Here is a 21944-nt window from a genome sequence, read left to right as displayed (position 1 = left end):
GCTCCAGGGCAGGTTAGGATTGGGCTGCCCAGCTGTTTTTCATGAAAAGTAGCCAGTGTGGCTTAAAGCAGCAAAGGGCTCCACTGCATGGAAATTTTAAAACAGGAGAAGAGCTCTACTGGCTAAGGTCAAATACACATGTACTCTAGTATCCTGTTTCCCACCGTCATTCACCAGTTGTCTCTGCGAAGCTCACAATTTCTCTTTTTGTGTTGTGATGCCACAAAAACACTGTACCAGCACAGCATGCAGAAATGGATGCAGAATCCAGTTTTCTGAGAATCTCAATTTTAATTTTTTAATTTGAACATGTGTACATGCTTGCGTGTGCACATACATAGGATTTCACTCCTGAGTGAACTCTCTGTGCATGTACTTGTCTGGAAACAGCCAGATCCCCATGCAAAAACCCGTAGACGGGCCAGACTCTCTCCCACTCTGCCCTACCTTGAGCAAGGGCCTATCCAACTACCAGCTGTGCTGTCATAAACGATCCTAATCTCCTTCACAACCAGCCCATTTAGAAATCTTGAAGGGAGAGTAGGTTGTAGCTTCATGGGTACAATGATTTGAAATGTACTCACTAAGCACAAAAGTAGAATGGATACAGAATGCACTCAGCTCGTCAGGTTAGAAAAAATGGGAACCAAAGATACAGTCTCCACCAAACTCAGTTCTCTCCATCTCAAACTGTTTCCAGGCTGTCTGCACATTATAGCTCACTATAGTTCTTACCTGGGAGGAATGTTCTGGTTGGATGGAGTGTCTCTCTTATGGTGCTTATGCATCAGAATGAAAAAGGCAGACAAAAAGCTGAGAATCACACATTAGGGTTTATTTGTCGCTACATTTATATTAAAAAAACACAATTAAAAAACAGCAAAACAAGACAGACCCCATGGGGGAGACCTAAGTGCGATTAGAGCAACTGAGAAGAGGGCAGCACACACAGGCGCGCGCACACACACACTGTTCTCTCTACTTTGTAGAAAAGACAATGCTCTTCTCCACACATACATACAAACACAGACAAGATTGCAGACAGCAGTTTAAGACTCTTCTCTTGCTCTCCCTTATTCACTGGAAATGCACAGCTCTCTGTCTCAGCCACCAGGAGGCAGTAGAGATAGGCAAACAGGCTCTCTAGGACAGTGCTGAGGCAGAGAGATCTGGCTATGGGGGAAAGTGACGATGGCAACACAGCCCCTTACCACAGTAGAACACCCTCGCTGACCCCTCCTCGAGGCAGCCATGAGATTAGGTGAGCAACTTCCCTAGAAAGGGATGGTAGTGGAGAAGGAAACATCTCTGAGGAGTTCGGTCCAGCCATCCCACCAAATGAGTGCTAGCAAAAGTGGTATGTCCCATCTCTCACACAAGCAAGGTTCCACTGAGTGGGTGTGTCCATTTCCCTGGTGGGAGGGGCACTGCTTTCAGGGCTGCACACCCTCCCAATGTAGTTAGAGCACCCTCTTCCTTCCCAGAGGGTCAGTGCTAGCCCTTTCCATGCTCCTCAAGATACAGGGTGCGGTGCGGGTGCCGCCTGGCCGAGGACGACAAGGTGGTTCGATGGGACCGCAAAGTGGCACGGGGGGCTCGTCCAGAAAATGCTGGAGGGGAAGGCTGGGTGCGATTGTCAGGTGTGGCAGGCTGGCGTCTCAGGAAGGGGGGTACTGTTGAACTCTTGATGTGGATGACCCGGGTGTCCATCACCTCACAGTCTATCTGCATCATCACCTCATAGCCCAGGGAGGAATTGTAGACGCTCTCTGGGAGAGAGAAACAAAACACACATTGAAATGCAGTGGCTTCTGGGTCGAGAAAAGGAGTTTATACTCCATCTTGATCCACACTGTGCACACATCCATCCCAACTCCTCAGCTCTACCCACAAGTTCATTTATTTTACCGTTGGGGGCCATGGCTGGCATCACCAATGACATTTTGGGGCGAGAGGTTTTGTTGTGGCTGATGGCAGGCAGCAATAAGTGATCCTACAACAACACAGACAAAATCATTATCACCATCAACATATAACATCATTGTCAATGTGCATAACAAAGTTGAAAGGTAGATCCTGCTCGGAAGTACAGGTCCAGCCTATTTATACACGGATTTGATTCAACACAAATGGCTCCTGCAAATGAGAAGGAATGTGCTGATCCCTGGAGAAGGGGAAAAATGCATCCCTTTAAAATCAGCTGGCTGACAATTCATCAATCCTTCTCTCTCCAGGCGACCCCTCCCTTCCCCCTGAGCAGTGAAAGAAAGGTGATCACTTTGCATTGGTGAAGGGAGGGGCTGAGTGAAGCGTTTGGAGGAGGACTGATTGACAGATTGACTTCTTGACTCTTATCTTACTTCCCAAAGGTCAGCAAGGCTGTTTTTAAATCACCAGAGCAAAGAAACTTTTTTTTTTTTAAATGGATTTGCTACAGTGCGTTTTTTGCCATCCACGTGAGTGCTTGGAATGGAACCCACGTGAATAATGAGGCTCAACCTGTATTTAGGATCTAATACTGGACTCAGGAAAGACAACAGGAGAAGGATGGAGGGCAAAAAGAGAAGGAATGCATATTCAAATCCAGTTGCATGTACTTAATCTTAGGGCCCAATCCTATCCAACCTTCCAGCATTGATGCAGTTGCAATGCAGGCCCTGAGGTAAGGGATCGTTCTTTCATTTTATGTAGGCTGCTCCAGGAGTCTTCCAGGAGCCAAACCTAGGCACATTTACTTGGAAGACATGAATAGTCAATGGGGCTTACTTTCAGGTAAGTGTGAATAGGATCACAGCCTTATCAACTGAACTGTGGGTAGAAACACTTTCAATCATCAAAGAAACATCTTGTAATCTTTTGCCCAAGGCATATCTCTACCCTAAGTAGTCCACAAAGACTTTCTCCACCTCTGTCTTTTTTGGTGGAAGATCAGACTCGAGGAAGAACTGTATGCAACTCAAAAGCTGCATTATGAACGTTAGATGACTGGTCTTAACAAAAGCATGATTTCAGCATCCCCCTAACCTTCAGTGCTACTGTAGTCACAGTTCACTCACCCTGCGGAAGGACACCACATAGAAGGTATCTTCTCGACGATCAATGGCATCCATGAAATCATGCTCTGTGTGATCAGGGTGCTGATATATCTGCAGCTGGCTTAGAGTATCCCTGGAAACACAGTGGATAACAAGCAGAGAGGACTTTTGAAAATGTGCACAGGGATGATATCACCACTGTACTGGGACTACGGGATACAAGAATGGAAACTATGATGGAAGAAAGGAGCTTAGGGAAGCTCCTCAAGGAGCTCACTGCCAAGGGGACAGCAGTATGACCATGCAGACAGTCACGTGCTTCAGACAGCCATCCCAGGAGAGGAAGAGCACAAGGCTTTTGACACTAAGGGCCGAACACACTCTCAACACTTATCCATAATAGGCTGGGTGAAGAAAAGGTGGACTGCAGAAGATGAACAACTTGCAAAAGGGGGAAAGCTGTTCTAAGAAGATTGATTCAGGATCTGCTTACCTCTCAGTGTGTCTGGGGGGGCTGGCAGGGACATAACGGGAGGGATTTGGAGGCTTCTTTTGTGGTTTATCCTGAAACACAGAACAGGACTTGAAGGCATGAATGGGAGATGTTACCAGCAAAAGAGAGGCCTCTAGGTAACTTCTCAAGCATCAACACATCCAACTCTTTTGGCAGAGCCCATCTCGGAATACCCCATCCTGCCACTGACTGTCGTAACTCTGTGTCCACTTCCCCTCTCCAAGCAGCAGGAAGAACTTTCGTCTTTAAGACTGCCATGTCTCACCTGGTTAACTTGTGAAGATTTTCGAGATTGCGAGGGCTTCCTTCGGTTGATCTGATGTCGTCGGACCCAGCCGCTGAGCTCATCAGCCAACCTGTAGGGGGAAGAAGGATCAAGAGGAGGGTTTTCCAACAACGGTCCCATGACTCAGCACAAACAGTGCCTCCAAAACTGCTTAGTCATTATCCCCGTCATGAATATGTACATGTTAGGCCTAGGTCAGCATGTGGAGCCTGAACCAAACTAAGTCAATAACGGAGAAGTGGCTAGCAGTTCCCAGCTGCAAGAATGTGAGTAAGTAAACAAGAATTACAACCCCTTGGAATGTTTAACACCTTAGTAGAAGGAGAGGTGCCTGATCAAGCGGAATGGAATGCAGCTATGGATCTCCAGTTGGGAGGGGTAAGAACTAGGAGGGCTAGCAACCAGGCCAACTTTTATTATTAACAGTATTTAATCTTTAAGAAGGTTCTGTCCTCAAAGGTTTCTGATTGGACAGTCTAAATAAGTATGAAGTCAGCACTATTAGCATAAGAAGTATAATAATGAGTGCCCCAAGGGGTTTGCGTGTTCCTTCTTGGACAGAGTTTGGGGGCAACTTCCTGCACACTTGGAGCTCCATTGTCCAACATGGACACCTGGCCTCATAGGTAGCCTGGAGCTAAAAGATCTACAAGAGAAGCTAACCCAGGTGAGAGATAGGGACTAATAGAGATAGTCAGCTAGCTTTATTATTTTATTGCTGATATGTTTCCTAGATGTTTATGCCTCTAGCATTGCTGCCTTACTGTAACTTTATGTAACCTTATGTACTTAATAAACTAAAATCTCTTTTACTAAGTTGTTTCATTGCCTATTGGGGACAAGGGTTCAGAATCCTGCCTAGCCGTTCAGCAAACTACGAAGTGCTCATTGAGGTCTAGTACCTTGAGGACTGAAGCACTAACTGGAGAAAGAGCTCAGTGCCTGCAAGGGACAGAATTAAGCCTAGAGGGTCTCAGTGTCCCTGGACTGAGGCACTGGCAGTACTACTGGACAGGGGGGCCTTGAGGGCTTTAGGGTTTGAGAACCAAGAACTCTGGGCACCCCAAACCCCCCTAGGTTTGCGACACCCCCTCAGGACCTACCTGAGTGATTCAGTGCGATTGAATTGACGGCAATCTGAGGCGAGAAAGAGCTTGTCCAAGTCCCTCAGCATGAGTTCCTTCATGCCAGAGAAGGGAGCTGACAGATTCCTGGCAGTGGGCAGAGAGATACATGATGCGGCCATTAAAGAGGATTAAGGGCAAAAGGAACCAGGTCAATGTGGGCTCAAAAAGCACAGTCATTTGTGAGAAGCAAGGACACTATGACAGGCTTGTAAATAGTCACTCATCTGAAAGCACAACAATGGTAGTGAGCTGTGCATTTGGAACCTGAAATGAAAGATGCTAATTTGTATCTGGTTCCATTTGTTTTAAAACAAATGCAGCCAGGAACACATGAGAATTCTGTTTTTGGACTTTCAACTGCTGCTATTTGTTTTACTCTCATTTTAACATAAAATGAACTGAAATCTTACTTGGAACATTAGCACCTGGCAAGAGCTCTTCCACACAGTCCCCTCCTTGGGGTGACTTTTAAATCCAAACTGATCTGCAACAGTGCTGTACCATGGGGCAGCATGGGGAAAAAATAGAGGGGCCCCTGAAGCAAGTCCGCAGATAGAGGAGCTTCTGCGGGAGTGACTATTAACACGATTACCCTTCATTACACTCCTTTCTTTAAAAAAAAATGAAACCAAAGGAAGAACACACACAAAGCAAAATGAAGAAAATTGGGAGGGAGGAATCCCCATAAATATGCCAAAATGTCAGTATCAAAACTGCAAGTAACCTGAACATAAAGGAACAGTCTCCTCCATTTAACCCGACGTGAAAGATTTCTGCAGCCTGAAAGCAAATGGGTTCTTTAGGCATCTTTCAGGCTGTCAGCATGCCTCAAAGGACACACCAGAAAGGTGTGTGGGCATGCCGTTTCTAAATCCAGTAGCAGGGTTAACACCGAGAACCCCCTGCAAAAATCCTTCCAGGTTCAAATTTGGTAGTCCCACGCTTAATCAGCTGGGCAGTGACACCCACAGACAGGTGGGGTGTTGGCATATTTGGGGCATGGGAAAAAGAAACCAAAAATCAGTTTCCATTACAAAAATGGGGAAATCCAAAACAGCTACAGCCAAAGAAAACTGAGCATGCTCAATGGCCCTCAGGAATGTTGAGGCAAGTGAGAATTACTTGGAAAGTAAAGGAGGTGGAAAGAGAATTGGCCTGTTCAAGCCCCTAAGAGGAGGTGGGTATTAGGGGTGTACCAGGGGGTTGAAACATTCCTCTTCCCACATTATAAATCAGGGGTGCCCAAACCCCGGCCCTGGGGCCACTTGTGGCCCTCGAGGACTCCCAGTCCGGTCCTCAGGGAGCCTCCAGTCTCCAATGAGCCTCTGGCCCTCCAGAGACTTGCTGGAGCCCATGCAGGACTGATGCAACTGCTCTCACTGTGACGGTCAACTGTTCGACCTCTCTCATGAGCTGTGGGACAAGGGCTTCCTTCATTGCTTGCTGTTCCACATCTGTGATGCAGCAGTGGCAGCAAAAGAAAGAATGGCCTTGCTTTGTGAAAGGCCTTTTATAGGCCTTGAGCTATTGCAAGACCTTGATTCATTCATATGAGTTCCATCTCTAATATATTCATTTATGTAAATTTATTCAAATTTGAAATGTAAATTAATTTTTTTTTCCGGCCCCCAACACAATGTCAGAAAGATGATGTGGCCCTCCTGTCAAAAAGTTTGGACAGGAGGTTTATAAATGGAGGTTTTGGTAGCCCCAAACCTGAGGTCCTTAGTGCTTTATAGCACCGCAGGATAAGGATTCAGCAGAGTGGGAAAGAAGAAAGGAGAGGGTGGCTTGCTAGGGTAAGATAAGCAGATGCAGGTTCCCAAATCATTCTCCTGGCCAGTGCATTTTTTCTCCTCCATCAATTCCAAGTTACCGGAACTGTGCTTTGCCCAGCCTGGCTGGGGCCTCCTCTTGCCGCTCCTCCTGCTTCTCTTCTGGGACTTCATGAGACTCCTCTGCAACGCCTAGAAGATGCCTCCGACTTGGACCAGACTCTACTTCCTGCCTGGGTGGATCCACATCTGCTGCCTTACGTTCACTGATGCTGGATGCAGGAGAAAAGTGAAGTCATTTCCAAGACACCTGTTTACTGAATTAGTTTTGATTCGGGCAGTGGGGTGAAATGCCCTGACACTGGCACACAAGAAACTGCCTTCTGTGTATCAGACCCTTAGTCCAGTTAGCTCAATACTGTCCCACTGATAGTGATTCTCTAGGGTTTCAAGACAGGAGTCTAGATGAAGCTACTAAGGATTTAACCTGCAAGCCTGCGAATGCAAAGCAGGTGATCTACCAGTGATCTGCAGCCCCTCCCCTGATGCCAACTGTACAGCCCAGAAAGTAGGGTTCTCCACACCACAGACTTTACAGGCTTAAGTAGCATCTGATCTGCCACTGTACTATTGGACAAAAGTTTCTGCGAAGAGAAGAGAAAATGACCCAACTTTTCCCCAACTATCAACAATGAGAAGGATTCCTGGATTGGCAGGCATCTTCATCATCTTTCTGGAACGTACCAAAATAGCAAACACGTACGACTCTTCCCAAAGACGGCAAACACAGCTGGGTCAGCAAAAAGAGGAGTGGGATTTTAAGACTCTGACCCTACAGGAATTGATGCAGCAGGCAGACTAAGACCTTGCCAGAAACAGTTTCAACCCAAGGAAAATAGAAACTGGTTCTCTAACCAGTCTACTGAGTTTAGCCTTGTAACCATAAATATACAAATGCCCAAGGGGCAACTCCACATGCACACGAAGAACAGGTGTAATGAAATTCTCTGGGAGTTTGTCAACTCCCAAAGGCTTCGAGATGGGAACAATGAAGTAAGTTACTTATTAACCAAAAGACTGGCAATGAATTACCAACAGTGCCATGGGGCTCACCTAACAGGTCCAAAACTGAAGGCGATGAAGAGCAGCACAACCATGACACAGATGACTTTCCGGTTCCCAGAGCCAAATTTCAGCTCGCTGTTCTACGTGGGAAGAGAAAGCCAAGTCAACATCAGGCATTCTGGCACAGGGCCAGTTTAAAAGCCTCACCTTCCCGGTAACTGAACTGAATGCTGTTGGTGACTTCACACTGGGTCGAACACCATTACACTGCAGTTCACTAGCAGACGCTCTGCAAATTACAGAGTTGCCAAAGTAGAATAAATCCAGCTGATTGTGCTAAGTGCTAAGATGTGGGTTGACTGCATATGCAACACAGGGAAAGGCAATCCCAGCTCCCTCTACTCTCATAACAAAGTCACAGGCGGTGGCGTAGCTGGAGAGGGCGGAATGGGGCAGTCACCGGTCCCCTCTCTGGCTAGCACACACTCACTTCATTCACGACACAGTCCAGCCGCCGTCGCAGAAGCATGTTCTCGCGCCGCAGTCGCTCATTCTCCATCAGGGCTTCCCGCAATCGCGACTCCAACCCTTGCAGGTATTCCTTTTTTTTCCTACGTGACTGGCAGGCTGACTCACGGTTCTTAATCATCCGCTGCTGCCGTTTCAACACCTTTATCTAAAAAGAAGTAGCAAGCAACAAACACTGTAATTCAGAAATGGATTCTAAAATAGGAAAATAAGATTCAGGCACTGGAGCAGATAAGCATTAGGGTGCAATTTTCCCCCCACAAAGTTACAGCCCAATTCTACTTGTCTGCCCTGCTGGATGAACAGGTGTTTTGCCAGTGGCAGCCGCTGAAAAGCAGTCATAAAGCACACTCCAGCAGCGCTGGAGCCTTCGCACGCAAGTCGCCATACCACAGGCTACCTGCCAGAGCAGGTGAACCAGCAGGGGAGACATGAGGGGGTGAGGAGAGGGCAGAATGGGGGCAGGGAGGGGACAAAACCGGGTAGGGAAGGGGCAGATCCAGCTACAATGGCACGTGCCAGATTCTATCCCCTACGGCAGCAGCCTCCCCACCTCTTTTCTCTCCTGGGACTTGCGCCAGCAAAATTGCTGGTGCAGGTTCAAGAAGATCCATTGCAGGGCACAAAGCTTATGGAGGCTCCAAAGGCTCCCATTCCACCCCTCCTTGGATACACGATATGGTTGCACCAGCAAAGGAGAAGGATCGGATTGGGCTGTACCTGTGAAATTCATTGCCAGAGGATGTGGCAAAAGCATGGAAAACTTGTTTAAAAGTTTAGATAAATACACGGAGAATAAACGCATCAGTGGTGTTAGTACCTCTGACACAAAATGCCAAAGATTAAACATGAGGGGATGGATAAAACTGGCAGGACAGGCTTGTGGAGCTCCCACAGCATGATAATCTAGAACCTACTAGATTATGTAGAAGCCAGAGTGCTCAACTGCATTCACTGAACTCAATACGTTCAGGGGACGTTGTGGGACAAGACTGAGGAAGCTCAAGGCAGCAGCAGGAAAAAGAAGAGCAGGAAGAGACAGCACTTACATCAATCTCTTGGTTGCAGGGTCCAATTTGTGTTGGAGCAGGGACAATAGTTTTGGCTTCTGGTTTTGGAGCTGGTTTTGCTGGGAGAGTTTCCTTCACAGGGGACTGAACCTTGATCAGTCCAGACACTGGAAGGTGCAGCAGTTCCGACTGGGAAATTACTACACCCTGTGCTGAAAGAGGAAGAAAAGGCCAGGTCATATAAATGTCATGCTCCATTCCTACCCTTCCCCGTTTTCCCCAGAGTGAAGGAAAGCAAAGGTTGATGTGAGCTTCTGCACAGCAATGCTCTGAGACCTCAGATTGGAAGGACGCCCCATTCCCCATTTACCTGCAATTCCTGGGTTGATTGTCTGTGATTGGGTTACTGGTACAGGCTGCAATAAGATGGTCTTAGTGGAAGCGGGTGCAGGCTGCATCGGAACAGTGGTGACAACCACTGGCTTTGGCTGAATGGGAGGCTTCCGGCTGAGAATGCTCTCAGCTTTGTTGGGTGATGCTGTTTTCCCTGAAATTGAATAAGCCAGTCACAGTGCGGCAGAAGCTGCTCCCTCATCTTAGGGCTCTCAAGTGGAACTCAGGAACTAGTTCTACCGACGGGCCATTTGGAGTGGGAGAACAGTGGCTGACCCCCTTCCTCGGAAAGTGGTCCACCCCAAAAGTCACTGGGACCTTCCTCCCATCAATTATGGAATGTTAGGGTGGCAGAATGAGAACAGTAAACAGTAAAGAGATGCTCTTGTTGGTGCCTATCTACAAGCCAGTTCAAGAACTGCAGAGGGAAAGATAGATGTGCCTGTGCCATTCCACATATTCCTAAGGAGTTAATTCAAGTAGGCACTATTACCCAAGCCCCTCTCTAGAGCACTCCTCATAGTAACCAGAAGAACTAAGCTCCCTTAAGTGTCCTGAATTTTAATGACTACCTAAACCACAACTTTTCTTTAATTTCACTCAATTTTTTCCTCCTTTTCCCTAGAATCTATATCCAACCCAGTTTGTGATGATCAAAAGCAAATACAACTTATCAATTATGAATTCCAATTTAAATCAGAAAAACACATTCTTCTTTAAAGGTGTTCCATGTTCCCTCAGAGAGCAGCTGACAGGAAAGCTCACAGTCTTAACTTCTAAGGATGAAGCTGACAACCATGTAAATTTTTAAAACTATGTGTAATTGAAAATATTTTAGAAATTACAAAGATGCACACATCACTAAGATGAGGGGGTCTGAGAAACTTCTGTGGAAAAGTCACATATTGCCAAGGTTAGTAAACTATTGGCAGAAAAGAGCTTTGGCAAGCAAGAGAGGTATGGAGGCAATGGCTAGCCTGTGGACTAGTGAGTGAGAAGAGAGGCAGAACAAGACACATCTTATAAGGATGAATTGAGTGGTTAATTTGCATTCTTATGCAAATTAATTTGCATCCTCCTTGCTGTAGGATGTCTCTGCATCCTTGCATCAGGCCTGGATGCCTTTAAAAGGGTATTGGACAAGTTTCTGGAGGAAAAATCCATTACGGGTTACGAGCCATGATGTGTGCGTGCAACCTCCTGATTTTAGAAATGGGCTATGTCAGAATGCCAGATGCAAGGGAGGGCACCAGGATGCAGGGCTCTTGTTATCTGGTATGCTCCCTGGGGCATCTGGTGGGTCGCTATGAGATACAGGAAGCTGGATTAGATGGGCCTATGGCCTGATCCAGTGGGGCTGTTCTTATGTTCTTTGTTTTGTGGACACACAGATGTTTTATAAAGTAAAGAATTCCCAGATGTGAGATTTGCTCCTGTCTTTTGAATGCCAAGGGGAGTTTGAGTCACTCTACTCTTTACAAAACTGCTTGAACTGGCCCACTCACACCCACTTTTAGGGGAGTCTGTGACACCGCAAGAAGCTGCTACCCTTCCTGCCCCCTGCTATATACCTGTCTCAGAAGCTGGGACTACGTTGATGTGCACAGTGCCAAAGGGGGGTGAAAGGACATCTCCAAACATGCAAGGAGGGGTGGGGGGATGCTCCGTCTTCACCCCAATCACTTCAGGTGGGCTGGAGGCCTGAGAGAAAAACACAGGTCTGAACATAGGGCCTTGAAGATACAGGTCATGATGATGCATATAAGTCTGTGACAGACATACCTGCCCTGGGAAGTCAGCGGAGGAAGAGGAAGAAGAGGTAGCAATGGAGGAATCAGAGCAGTGAGATGAGGCAGGGGAGACTGGCTCAGATTTCACCTCCAGCTCTAAAAGAGAAGGTAAACAAATTGCTATCAATTTTGCACTCCCAACCATCACAACCAAGAAAGAAAAAGAAACCATTAATAATTATCTCCATTTTCTCCCCATTCAAACACATAACACTGCCATCAGTTCTCACGGCCTGTCAACACTAGGCCTGCATTGAAGCCATCATCCTGGGTCTCCAATTCTTTTATCTTGAGCAATCCTTCTTCATTGTCTTTCCCCACTCCTTCCCCTTCTCTATTTAAATTTATTTATTTATTTTATTTACTTTATTTGCAAGTTTCTAGGCAAAAACGTGTCACTGGTAAATTTATGTATATACAATGCTGTGTTTCTCAGGTAACTAAGGGCCCAATCCTACCTAATTTCCAGTGCCAATACAGCCACAAGGTAAGGAAACCTTACCTCCTTACTTTGAGGAGGCCTCTGTGACTGCTCCCCCCACCAGAGGATGCAACGCACACCACTTTGGCACAGCTGCATCAGTGCTAGACAGATGGATAGGATTAGGACTAAGAAATGTTATATTTTATTTATTTATTTGAAGAATTTATATCCTGCCTTTCTCCCACACTCAAGGGAATTCAAGGTGGCTTACAACATAAAACCAATACTAATTAAAATTAAATTAAAATTGTATTATATACACTGTCACATCCAGTCAGCTTCAACAATCATTCACCCACAATTTTTATGTGGTTCTACAAGGGAAGAGAGAATCTCTCAACACTGCCTACCTAGCAGGTTGCAGATCCAAAGGGCATGATCAGGCAGCTACATGTCCATGTCTGCAAAAGCTTGCTCAGCTGGATGGGGAAGCAGAAACCTCCAACCATACAGCTGGGACTCCTAGAAAAGCACATCTTGAAAAGCTACCTAGCCTCTCTTCCTCTTTTAAAGGCTCTGACTACAGCTGCCACTCACCTCAAGTAACAGTTGCTGTTCAAAAAATCTGTATACAGGATTATATGAATACGTATATGTGTGTGGGTGTTTTCAGATCCAGCCTATTTATACACTGATTTTTTATACCCAGATTTGACTCAACATGAATGGCGACTGCAAATAAGAAGGAATGTGCTGATCCCTGGAGAAGGGGAAAAATGCATACCTTTAAAATCAGTTTGAAAAACTGAACAGTCCTTTAACAATAGCCTCCTTAATGGGGGGGGGGGGCAGCTGGCTGACAATCCATCAATCCTTTCCTCTCCAAGTGACACCTCCCCCCCAGCACGTGAAAGAAAGGTGATCCCTTTGCATTGGTGAAGGGAGGGGCTGAGTGAAGCGTCTTTGTAAGCGCTTGGAGGAGGACTGATTGATGAATTGACTTCTTAATGACTCTTACAACAAAAAGGTCAGCAAGGCTGTTTTTAAATCAAAGAAACTTTGTTTAAATCAAAGAAACTTTGATTTAAAGTTTAAATCAAAGAAACTTTAAAACTTTCTTTTAAATCAAAGAAACTTTGTTTTTTAAATTGATTTGCTATAGTGCGGTTTTTGCCATCCACATGAGTGCTTGGAACAGAACCCTCAGGAATAATGAGGCTCAACTTGTATATAGATATAGATATGTATGTATATGTATACATATGTATATATTCAGGATTACATAATTAATTGTGTAATTAATCTGTGGAACTCCTTGCTACACCATGTTGTGATGGTACCTGACCTACATGCTTTTAAAAGGGGATTAGACAGATTGATGGAGGAAAGGTTCATCACAAGTTACAAGTCATGACGACTGTATGCAGTCTCTGAGTTTTAGAGGTATCCTATCCCTGAATCTCTGATGCAAGGATACAGGTATCTCCTAGAGGCATCTGGTATGCTACTGTGCGATACAGGAAGTTGGTCTAGATGGGCCCCCGGCCTGATCCAACAGGACTCTTCTTATACCGGAGGGGGGGGCTGATAACAAAAGGGGTACATGTTTTGAGCCCTTTTGGGACAGGGAGCCATTAGATATTCGAGTATCTCTGTAAACCACTTTGTGAACTTTTTGATGAAAAGTGCTAGATAAATATTGCTAATTAAAAACTATTTTCAAGAGAGACTTTTTTTGCTTTTCTTTGAAAACTGGGATTTTAGAAAACTTGGATCCTGCTGGTGACAATAGATATGAAAACTTATGGATAGCATCTGTAAAGGGAACCTGAGGCCAGACTTGTGCACTCTACAGAGTTGTTAATGCCACATACTGATTGAACATGTGAGCCAGAATCCCTTCCCTACCAATAAGCTCTTCTAACCTACACAACTCCCAATGATTGACTGCCCAACAGTTCTGAATATTAAAAGCACCTAGATGTCTATTCATAATAAAACATGCACACTTAAAAGGATCTATTGGTACCCAGCACCTTGAAAACTGTGCGAAATGCATGGAATTGGAGGTGGAAAATGCTGGTACTGTGATTATCAAAATGCGGCATTTATCACACTTATGGGTAGAAATATAAGGCTGCAATCCTAACCACACTTTCCTGAGAGTAAGTTCCAATGAACAAAACAGGACTTACTTCTGAGTAGACCTGGTTAGGATTGTGCCCCAAGACAGCAAAAAAGTTCTGAAATCAGATGCAATTCTATACTCATGTACCTGGAAGTAAGTCCCACTGAACTCAATGACTTACTTCTGAATAGACATGCATATGATTATGTAGGAAGGTGATTTTGTTGCCTTTGATATGTTTATTACAATAGGTTTATTAAATTTTGTAAAAACTGCAACAAATGCATTGGAAAGACCTACTGAACGGAAAGCGTGGAATGGCTAAGCAAATGTCATTTGCTTAAATTAGTGAAGTTAAACTAGTGATGATATACGTATTTTGAGAAAACATGTTGGAGACTACATGACATCCTATGGAAACACCTCGGTAATGGAAATATTAATTACAGGCAGGAATATTTCAATTTTATACAGATCAGCAATCCAATGGGCATTGATTACATTATAAATGGTACAGGAGCAGTGGTGTACATAGGGGTGGCAAGGGGGGCTAATGCCCTGGGTGACAAGCCTGTGAGGGTGGCAGCACCGCCCTCAGCCCTCCATCTGCTGTTGCCTTCACTGCTGCCTTCCTACTCCCTCCAGAGACTTTTGGAGGGCCTTTAATGCTCACTTCTGGTTTTCACCAAGAACCGTAAGCGACGTTAAAGGCCTTCCAGAGGCCTCAGAAGGCCTTCAGAGGGCCAGAGAGGCGCCGTGCGCAGCCTCCCTCTAGCCCGCTGAGGCCCTCAGTGGTGGTGGGGTAATTCAACTGGGGGGGGGCATCTGCAGTCCTGGTCCTGGGCAGCACAGGGGCCAGGATCACAACTGCATAGAAGTGTAAGTAATGGATTTTTCTATGCATATTGAAAAATTAATTTTATACTTTTAAATTTGAAATTAAAAAAACACATTAAAAGAAAAACACCTACTAAGAAAGGAACGTGTGCATGTACGCCTTATTCACTAGCATAATTCATTTTAGGCAGTGGTTTAAAATTAATTCAAGGAAGAGCTCTCTGGCCATGACCATGTTACCCAGCGAAAAGATGCAAAATCTAATTTGGAGGTTTGTTCAGCAGAAATAACTGGACAGGTATCTGTCAGGGATGTTCCACATCAATGGCAAGTGACTGGCAACCATATCTAGCCCTCTAATAATAATCAAGCACTGATTACATGCATAGTTCTTTACAAAGAATTAGAACATAGGTCCCTAGCCCAAGAACCGGGAGGGAGTACGGACACACCAGGGACAAATATGCAATTAATATGAAACTTTGTTGGCTCTCACTGCCTGGCAAAAAGGAAACATTTTGTCCCAATCAAGCTGGCTCTAGCAAAAGGGGAAACTGGCAGAAACAGATGCAAGTTCTGTAGCTTTCAGCCTATGCCAGGAAAACGTTAGGAAGAGAGAGACGGCGTCTTACCCCTCTGCACTTTCCACCAGCCTGTTTGACTGCTAACCACAGTTATTACATACAAGACATTTTGTACAAGTTCCAGCAGTTTCCTAGTCTATTCCATCCACAATGAGGTTGGGAACAACCTAACCCAGTCTCACAGTTATCCGCTCACCCAGTCATCCGAGCAAGTTATGTCATTGCTCAAACTACTTGAGACACACATATAAGAACTGCCTTGCAAGGTAAGACCAAAAGTCCACCTGATCCAGGCATGAAGGCAACAGCCCTCCTTTGCAGTTTGCACACACACACGTAGAGGAGAAAAAGGAGCCCCCATATTGAAAATGGAGCACTTCCTACTGAATGGTTGATTGGCCCAGCTCATTCAGTATTCTCTACTCTGACTAGCAATGACTTCCCAGGCCACAAGCAGACAAGTATCCTTTATAGTCCCAAGCCATTATAGTCTAGTTTTTAAAACTAAAAACTGAACCTAAGCCCTGAATACCAGGCATGTTCTCTTTCACTAAGCTATGGCTAGATGTGTGATTTTTTGGCGATTACAAAATAAAAACATAACACCACTTTCTGCACTTTTAGTTTTTGTAAAAAAAAAACAAAAAACCTGGAAATTGCAAAAAAAAAACACCCTGAAAAATCTGCGAAAAAATAAAAAAAAAATGGGCTAGATGGGGGGCAGGGTGCATGGGTAATGATGTGGCTGCATTTGCTGACACTAAACCACCTAGATCATCTACTTAGTATACTTTTAAAGTGATTATAACTTACACCATCCATTCTCACATGACCGAGCCAATGCAGGCGTCTCTGTTTCAGCAGTGCATACATGCTAGGGATCCCAAAGGATCCCAAAGGATCACCTCTATGGAGAACTCATGCAAGGAAAGCGCCCTACAGGTAGACCACAGCTGCAATACAAGGACATCTGCAAGAGGGATCTGAAGGCCTTAGGAGTAGACCTCAACAGGTGGGAAACCCTGGCCTCTGAGTGGCCCGCTTGGAGGCAGGCTGTGCAGCATGGCCTTTCCCAGTTTAAAGAGACACTTGGCCAACAATCTGAGGCTAAGAGGCAAAGAAGGAAGACCCATAGCCAGGGAGACAGACCAGGGACAGACTACACTTGCTCCCAGTGTGGAAGGGATTGTCACTCCCGAATTGGCCTTTTCAGCCACACTAGACGCTGTGCCAGAACCACCTTTCAGAGCGCGATACCATAGTCTTTCGAGACTGAAGGTTGCCAACAACTAACTAAATAACTTACACAGGTAATTGTAATTTATAAAAATGCACCTTTGGAATCAAAACAGGTAAAAACACTTTATGCACTTTTCCTTCTTGGGAAAAAAACAAAAAATGTTTAAGAATGCCTCCTAGCTATGGCTGATCCCCATTTAATACATGCTTATGAGGGGTTTGGTAATTTTTGGTATTAATCCACGAACAACATAGTCTAACTTGCAGTTGCTTCCCATGAACCTTCTACTCCACAACTATTATCCTACCACACAAACACAGCTCTGCATTTCTCAGGAGCTCTTCTATAGCCTCATCAGAACTCACCCGGAAAGAGGGTGTCTTGCAGTGGGTCCCAAGGCGGGTCTGGAGGCACTGTTTCCATGTCCAGGTCGAACTCATCACTGAACTGCTAACCAAAAAGAAAGGAAGGCACAGAAAACAACATTGGTTCACACAAGGCAGGGGGAAGGGGGTAGCTGACAAACAGCCCAATCCTATGCATGTCTACTCAGAAGTAAGTCCCATTATAGTCAACAGGGCTTACTCCCCGGAATGTGTGGATAGGATTGGGTTGTTCCTCTGCTTTGAAGGGCAAAAACTGCTGAAGGTTTTTACAGGGATTTATAATCAAGGCAAAAGCAGGAACAATTCATAGTGATGTGAGGTGTTATCGTGTGTGCTGGTGTTCTGTTTGGCAATACAGTCTCTTAAGGCCTCTCTTAAGGCACAGTCTCTTAAGGCACAGTCTCTTTTTCACATACCACAGGGGAGCTCAGTGAACAAAAGATGCAAGTATGGGAGTGCCTCTTATTAAAACCAGGGACTTGAATCCAGACTGCCTAGATTCAACCCTAACCAATACTGTCACCACCCACGCAAGCACTATCACGTGTATGCATCCTCTGAACAGAGGAGGAAGATGAACTAGGAGCAAGGAGTAACCTGTGAAGATAAACCACACTGATATTCTTTGTAAGATGGTGGAGAGGGAATGAGAGAAGATCAAGAAGGGTTTTGAAATGATGAGAACATCCTGAGATAGAGTGGGAGGGAATTCAGAAAACAGAAGAGCTTGTTCCTGGAGTACAAAGTGAAGCGCCTCTCACCATAGAATGGTCACTGCCACCACCTACAATGCTGCGTTCTAGGCAAGGAAACAGCTCTGCTGCCACAACTCCATCTTCATCCAGGCAACTGTAGAGACCTGCATCTGGGGGGGGGGGGATGGCAACAACTGTAATCAGTGGGGAAACAGACCCAAGCATGCCTTTATGGTTTGTGCAGCCTACACTACCCAATTTGCCATCCATGGGTTTACATTAGGCAAAGGCAACATAAGAAGAGCCCCACTGGATCAGGCCAAAAGCACATCTCGTCCAGCTTCCTGCATCTCACAGAGGCCCACCAGATGCCTCATGAGCACATAAGACAACAGGAGACCTGCATCCTGGTGCCCTCCCTTGCCAGCTGAACATAAAGAGCCCCACTGGATCAGGCCAAGGGCCCATCTCGTCCAGCTTCCTGTGTCTCACAGTGGCCCACCAGATGCTTTAGGAAGAACACACCTGCATCCTGGTGACTTCCCTTGCATCTGGCATTCTGAGGTAGCCTACTTCTAAAATCAGAGGTTGCACATACCCATCATGGCTTCTAATCCTGAAATCAGTCCAAACCCTTTTTAAAGGCATCCGGGCCAGATGCCATCAGCACATCCTGTGGCAAGGAGTTCCACAGACTAATTACACACGGGGTAAAGAAATATTTTCTTTTGTCTGTCCTAACTCTCCCAACACTGAATTTTAGTGGATGTCTGCTAGTTCTGGTGTTGTGTGAGAGGGAAAAGAGCATTTCTCTATCTACCTCCTGCTTAATTTTGTACGTCTCAATAAAAGGCTTGCTCCCACCTCACTTCAGCAAACAAAGGGCCCAATCCTATCTAATTTTCCAGTGCCATTGCAGTAGTACAGCTTGTGCCCTAAATACACTGCTCCCTTTTCCTTTTCAGGGTTTTACAGTCCAATCCTATGCCTGCCTACTCAGAAGTAAGTCCCATTATAGTCAATGGGGCTTACTCCCAGGTAAGCGTGGAGAGTATGACAACTTTACAGCCCAATCCTATGCCTGCCTACTCAGAAGTAAGTCGCATTATAGTCAATGGGGGTTACTCCCAGCAAAGTGTGGCAGGATAGCAGCCTCACTGTGCAGCAGGCAGTCACTCAACAGGTAGTGCTCCCCCATGGGGCAGATGGGGGGTGACTGCTGAATGCCTGCCCAACATGCACCTGTTCAAGGGACAGGAGCCCCAGGGAAGGAGAGGCAGAGCCCCTTGTGATCTCCATGAAGACCCCTGCCCAGCAGGACCAAGCCCCGCCCACTCCAGCCCCCTCCCCTGAGCCGACCTTCCCCAGCCAGTGAGAAGACCCTCGACGACCAGCCGCCCGCCACTGACCCCAGTCCTCGCTGCTGAGCAGGTTGTCCGCGCGGAAGCGGCCCGAATCGCTGAGTAGCAGCAGCTCTGAAGCCAGCGCCGCCATCTTCCTTCCTTCCTTCCTTCCTTCCGCTTTTCCCCTACACACCGCCGCAGCCCCGCACTGCTCCCACACACCCGCACTGCTGCCATAGCAACAGCGTCGCCCAATGGGAAGCCTGTCACATCAACGCTCTGACCAATCACAGGCAACTAGAGGCGGATCCGGTCGGAAATTCCGCCAATGGGGAACAATGATATGGCGGAAGCGATGTACGAGCTGCGCATGCGCACAAAGGTGGAAGAAGCGCGGAGCTCCGGCCCAGCGCCTTGTGGGAGACACGCTGAGTGTATCGAAGTGCGCATGCGCTAAGAGAGCGTGGGCGGGACTTGTCGAGACGCTCAAGTCCACTATAAGAACCGGTGCTGGCGGCGCGTAGGGACCAACGTTCTGCGAGGCAGCAGGTAAGAACTAGCTTTGCGCATGCGCAGACGGCAGCGTGGTAACGCGTGTGTGCTGTTTCACGCAAAGGCTGTTGGGAATTGTAGTTTGTTTTTCAAAGTCGCGTTTCCTCATGGCAATGCATTAGAGATGGCTGGGGGTATTTTTTCCCCCCTGCCTTTTTATTGGGTGCCTTTGATCCTTTAAAATACGGTTTTACGTGGGGAGGGGAATGACAGAAAAAAATACTTCTCTACCCTTTGTGTGATTGCCCCGTGGAACTCCTTGCCACGTGTAATTACCCTGTGGAACTCCTTGCCACACGATGTGGTGCAGGCATCTAAAGGCCTAGATGCCTTTAAAAAGGACTTGGACAGAGTTCTGGAGGAAAGTTCCACCACAGGTTACAAGCTGTCATTTGTTATAACCTGTGGAACTCCTTGCCACAAGATGTGGTGATGGCATCTGAATGCCTAGATGCCCATAAAAGGGATTTTGACAGATTTCTGGAGGAAAAGTCATCAGGTTACAAGCTGTGATTGGTATGTGCATGTAATTAGTCTGTGGAACTCCTTGCCACAGGATGTGGTGATGGCGTCTGAAGGCCTAGATGCCTTTAAAAGGGGATTGAATTGATTTCTGGAGGAGAAGTCCACCACAGGTTACAAGCCGTGATGGGTATGTGCATGTAATTAGTCTGTGGAACTGCTTGCCACAGTTGTGGTGATGGCACCTGACCCGGATGCCTTTCAAAGGGGATTGGACAGACTTCTGGACAAGTTTCTGGAGGAAAAATCCATCACAGGTTACAGGCCATGAAGCGTATGTGCAACCTCCTGGTTTTAGAGGTAGAAGGCCAGATGCAAGTTGACTGGATGCAGGTCTCTGGTTGACTTTGTGCTCCCTGGGGCATTTGATGGGCTACTGTGAGATACTGGACTAAATGGGCCTTTGGCCTGATCCAGCAGGGCTCTTTTTATTTTCTTAATGCAGATACCATTGTTTCAAGGAAAACCTGCCTACTCTTCTTTAAGTATTATGAACCTGTACAAGTGTCATGGCTTAAAATGGGTGTTATCATGGATAAGTCAACAGTCACTTACCAGTTTGAGCAAAAACGTACTCCAACACAGTTATAAACCTCTCTGCTTCTATACAAATCTTTCAAGGAAGAATTAAATGGGGGGGGGGGGAATTAAGTCTAGAGATTTTAGTTCTCACCTCTGCAGTAAGACATAGTCTTCTTTTTCTGTACAGGATCAGGGCTTTAGAGTTTGTGTAAACTGGGAGAAAAACCTTTTTTCTTTTTGGTTCAGAGACTTTATGAAATCAGGATTTATTGTATCCAGGAAAGGTGTTGCTTACAGGAATTTGGTACCCTGTCCTGGCCCTAGCAGCACTTCTCCTTCCAACGCAGTTGGCTATCATTTCCCCCTCCACAGTTTCTCCTGATCTAGAGCTACCCTGCAATGATGTTAAAACAGTGACATTGTGGAGGAAATGAGGCTGGCCAGGAGACCCAGAAAGGAGCACTGTTGTTGGTGAGCCCAGGCCTACCTGGAAGCCCCTGGCTGGTGTCATTGGTGAGCCCTACCAGTGTACTGAAGGCAGGATACTACCTGCTGACACTGGACCTTTGACCTTTTGGCACAAGACTGCTTTCTCTGTATGTCCACTTCATTCCATTGCCACACTTCTCGCCTTCTGGCCATCAATCTGCCGAAAAGTATTCTCATAGAGAAATAGTTGTGTAGCTTCCACAGTAGGGTTTGTGTCACCTGGTGCAGGAGACCAAAGCTTCACCCCTATAATGAACATCTTCCCATGCAGTGGGTATGGCAAAGTCCTGGGCAGCGGGCATGGTGATATACCATCACACTGCCCCGCTGGTTTTCTTGGCTATAACTATTTCAACATGGTCTGTTTCATTAAATTCTGCATGATGATGATGATGATGATGATGATAATTCAGGTATTTATATACCGCCTTTCTTGGTCGTCAGATTTCTCCTGACTTTATTCAAGGCGGTTTACGTAGGCAGGCTATTTAAATCCCCGTAGGGATTTTTACAGTTGAAAGAAGGTTCTATCTTTCAAGAACCACAACATTTCAGATGTTTCTTTCTGATCTGGTTTCACATTCTGGCCTCCATCCTCCCACACTCAGAGCAGATGGAATAACTCAGCTGAGCTTGTCAGCTGCTTCAAGGTCGCACGGTGCCGGTGGCCTCAAACTGGCGACCTACAGATGTTATCTT

At 46.1% G+C, this 21944-nt stretch overlaps 1 protein-coding gene across 2 annotated transcripts; it reads right to left on the bottom strand.

Annotated features, from left to right (window-relative positions):
- Positions 1-814: 814 nt before the first annotated feature.
- Positions 815-19340, bottom strand: ATF6B (activating transcription factor 6 beta). Of its 2 annotated transcripts, none has more exons than XM_066615302.1 (16): positions 19227-19340; positions 17884-17987; positions 17102-17186; positions 11516-11619; positions 11305-11434; positions 9711-9887; positions 9380-9552; positions 8293-8478; positions 7851-7942; positions 6839-7009; positions 4939-5046; positions 3815-3905; positions 3529-3599; positions 3057-3168; positions 1909-1993; positions 815-1769 (listed from the first exon to the last, which is right to left on the bottom strand). In XM_066615302.1, exons 1-16 carry the CDS (start codon positions 19309-19311, stop codon positions 1495-1497), a joined length of 2049 nt encoding a protein of 682 aa, XP_066471399.1. In that variant the 5' UTR covers positions 19312-19340; the 3' UTR covers positions 815-1494. The 2 variants fall into 2 exon arrangements, with proteins under 2 accessions (XP_066471399.1, XP_066471400.1); XM_066615303.1 differs by having other exon boundaries at positions 17102-17183.
- Between the last annotated feature and the right edge of the window lie 2604 nt (positions 19341-21944).

This window comes from Tiliqua scincoides, chromosome 2 (assembly GCF_035046505.1).
Source record: "Tiliqua scincoides isolate rTilSci1 chromosome 2, rTilSci1.hap2, whole genome shotgun sequence".
Classification (NCBI taxonomy): Eukaryota; Metazoa; Chordata; class Lepidosauria; order Squamata; family Scincidae; genus Tiliqua; species Tiliqua scincoides.
The sequence above is the reverse complement of the archived record's forward strand: the minus strand, read 5'-3'. Positions and strand labels throughout refer to the sequence as shown.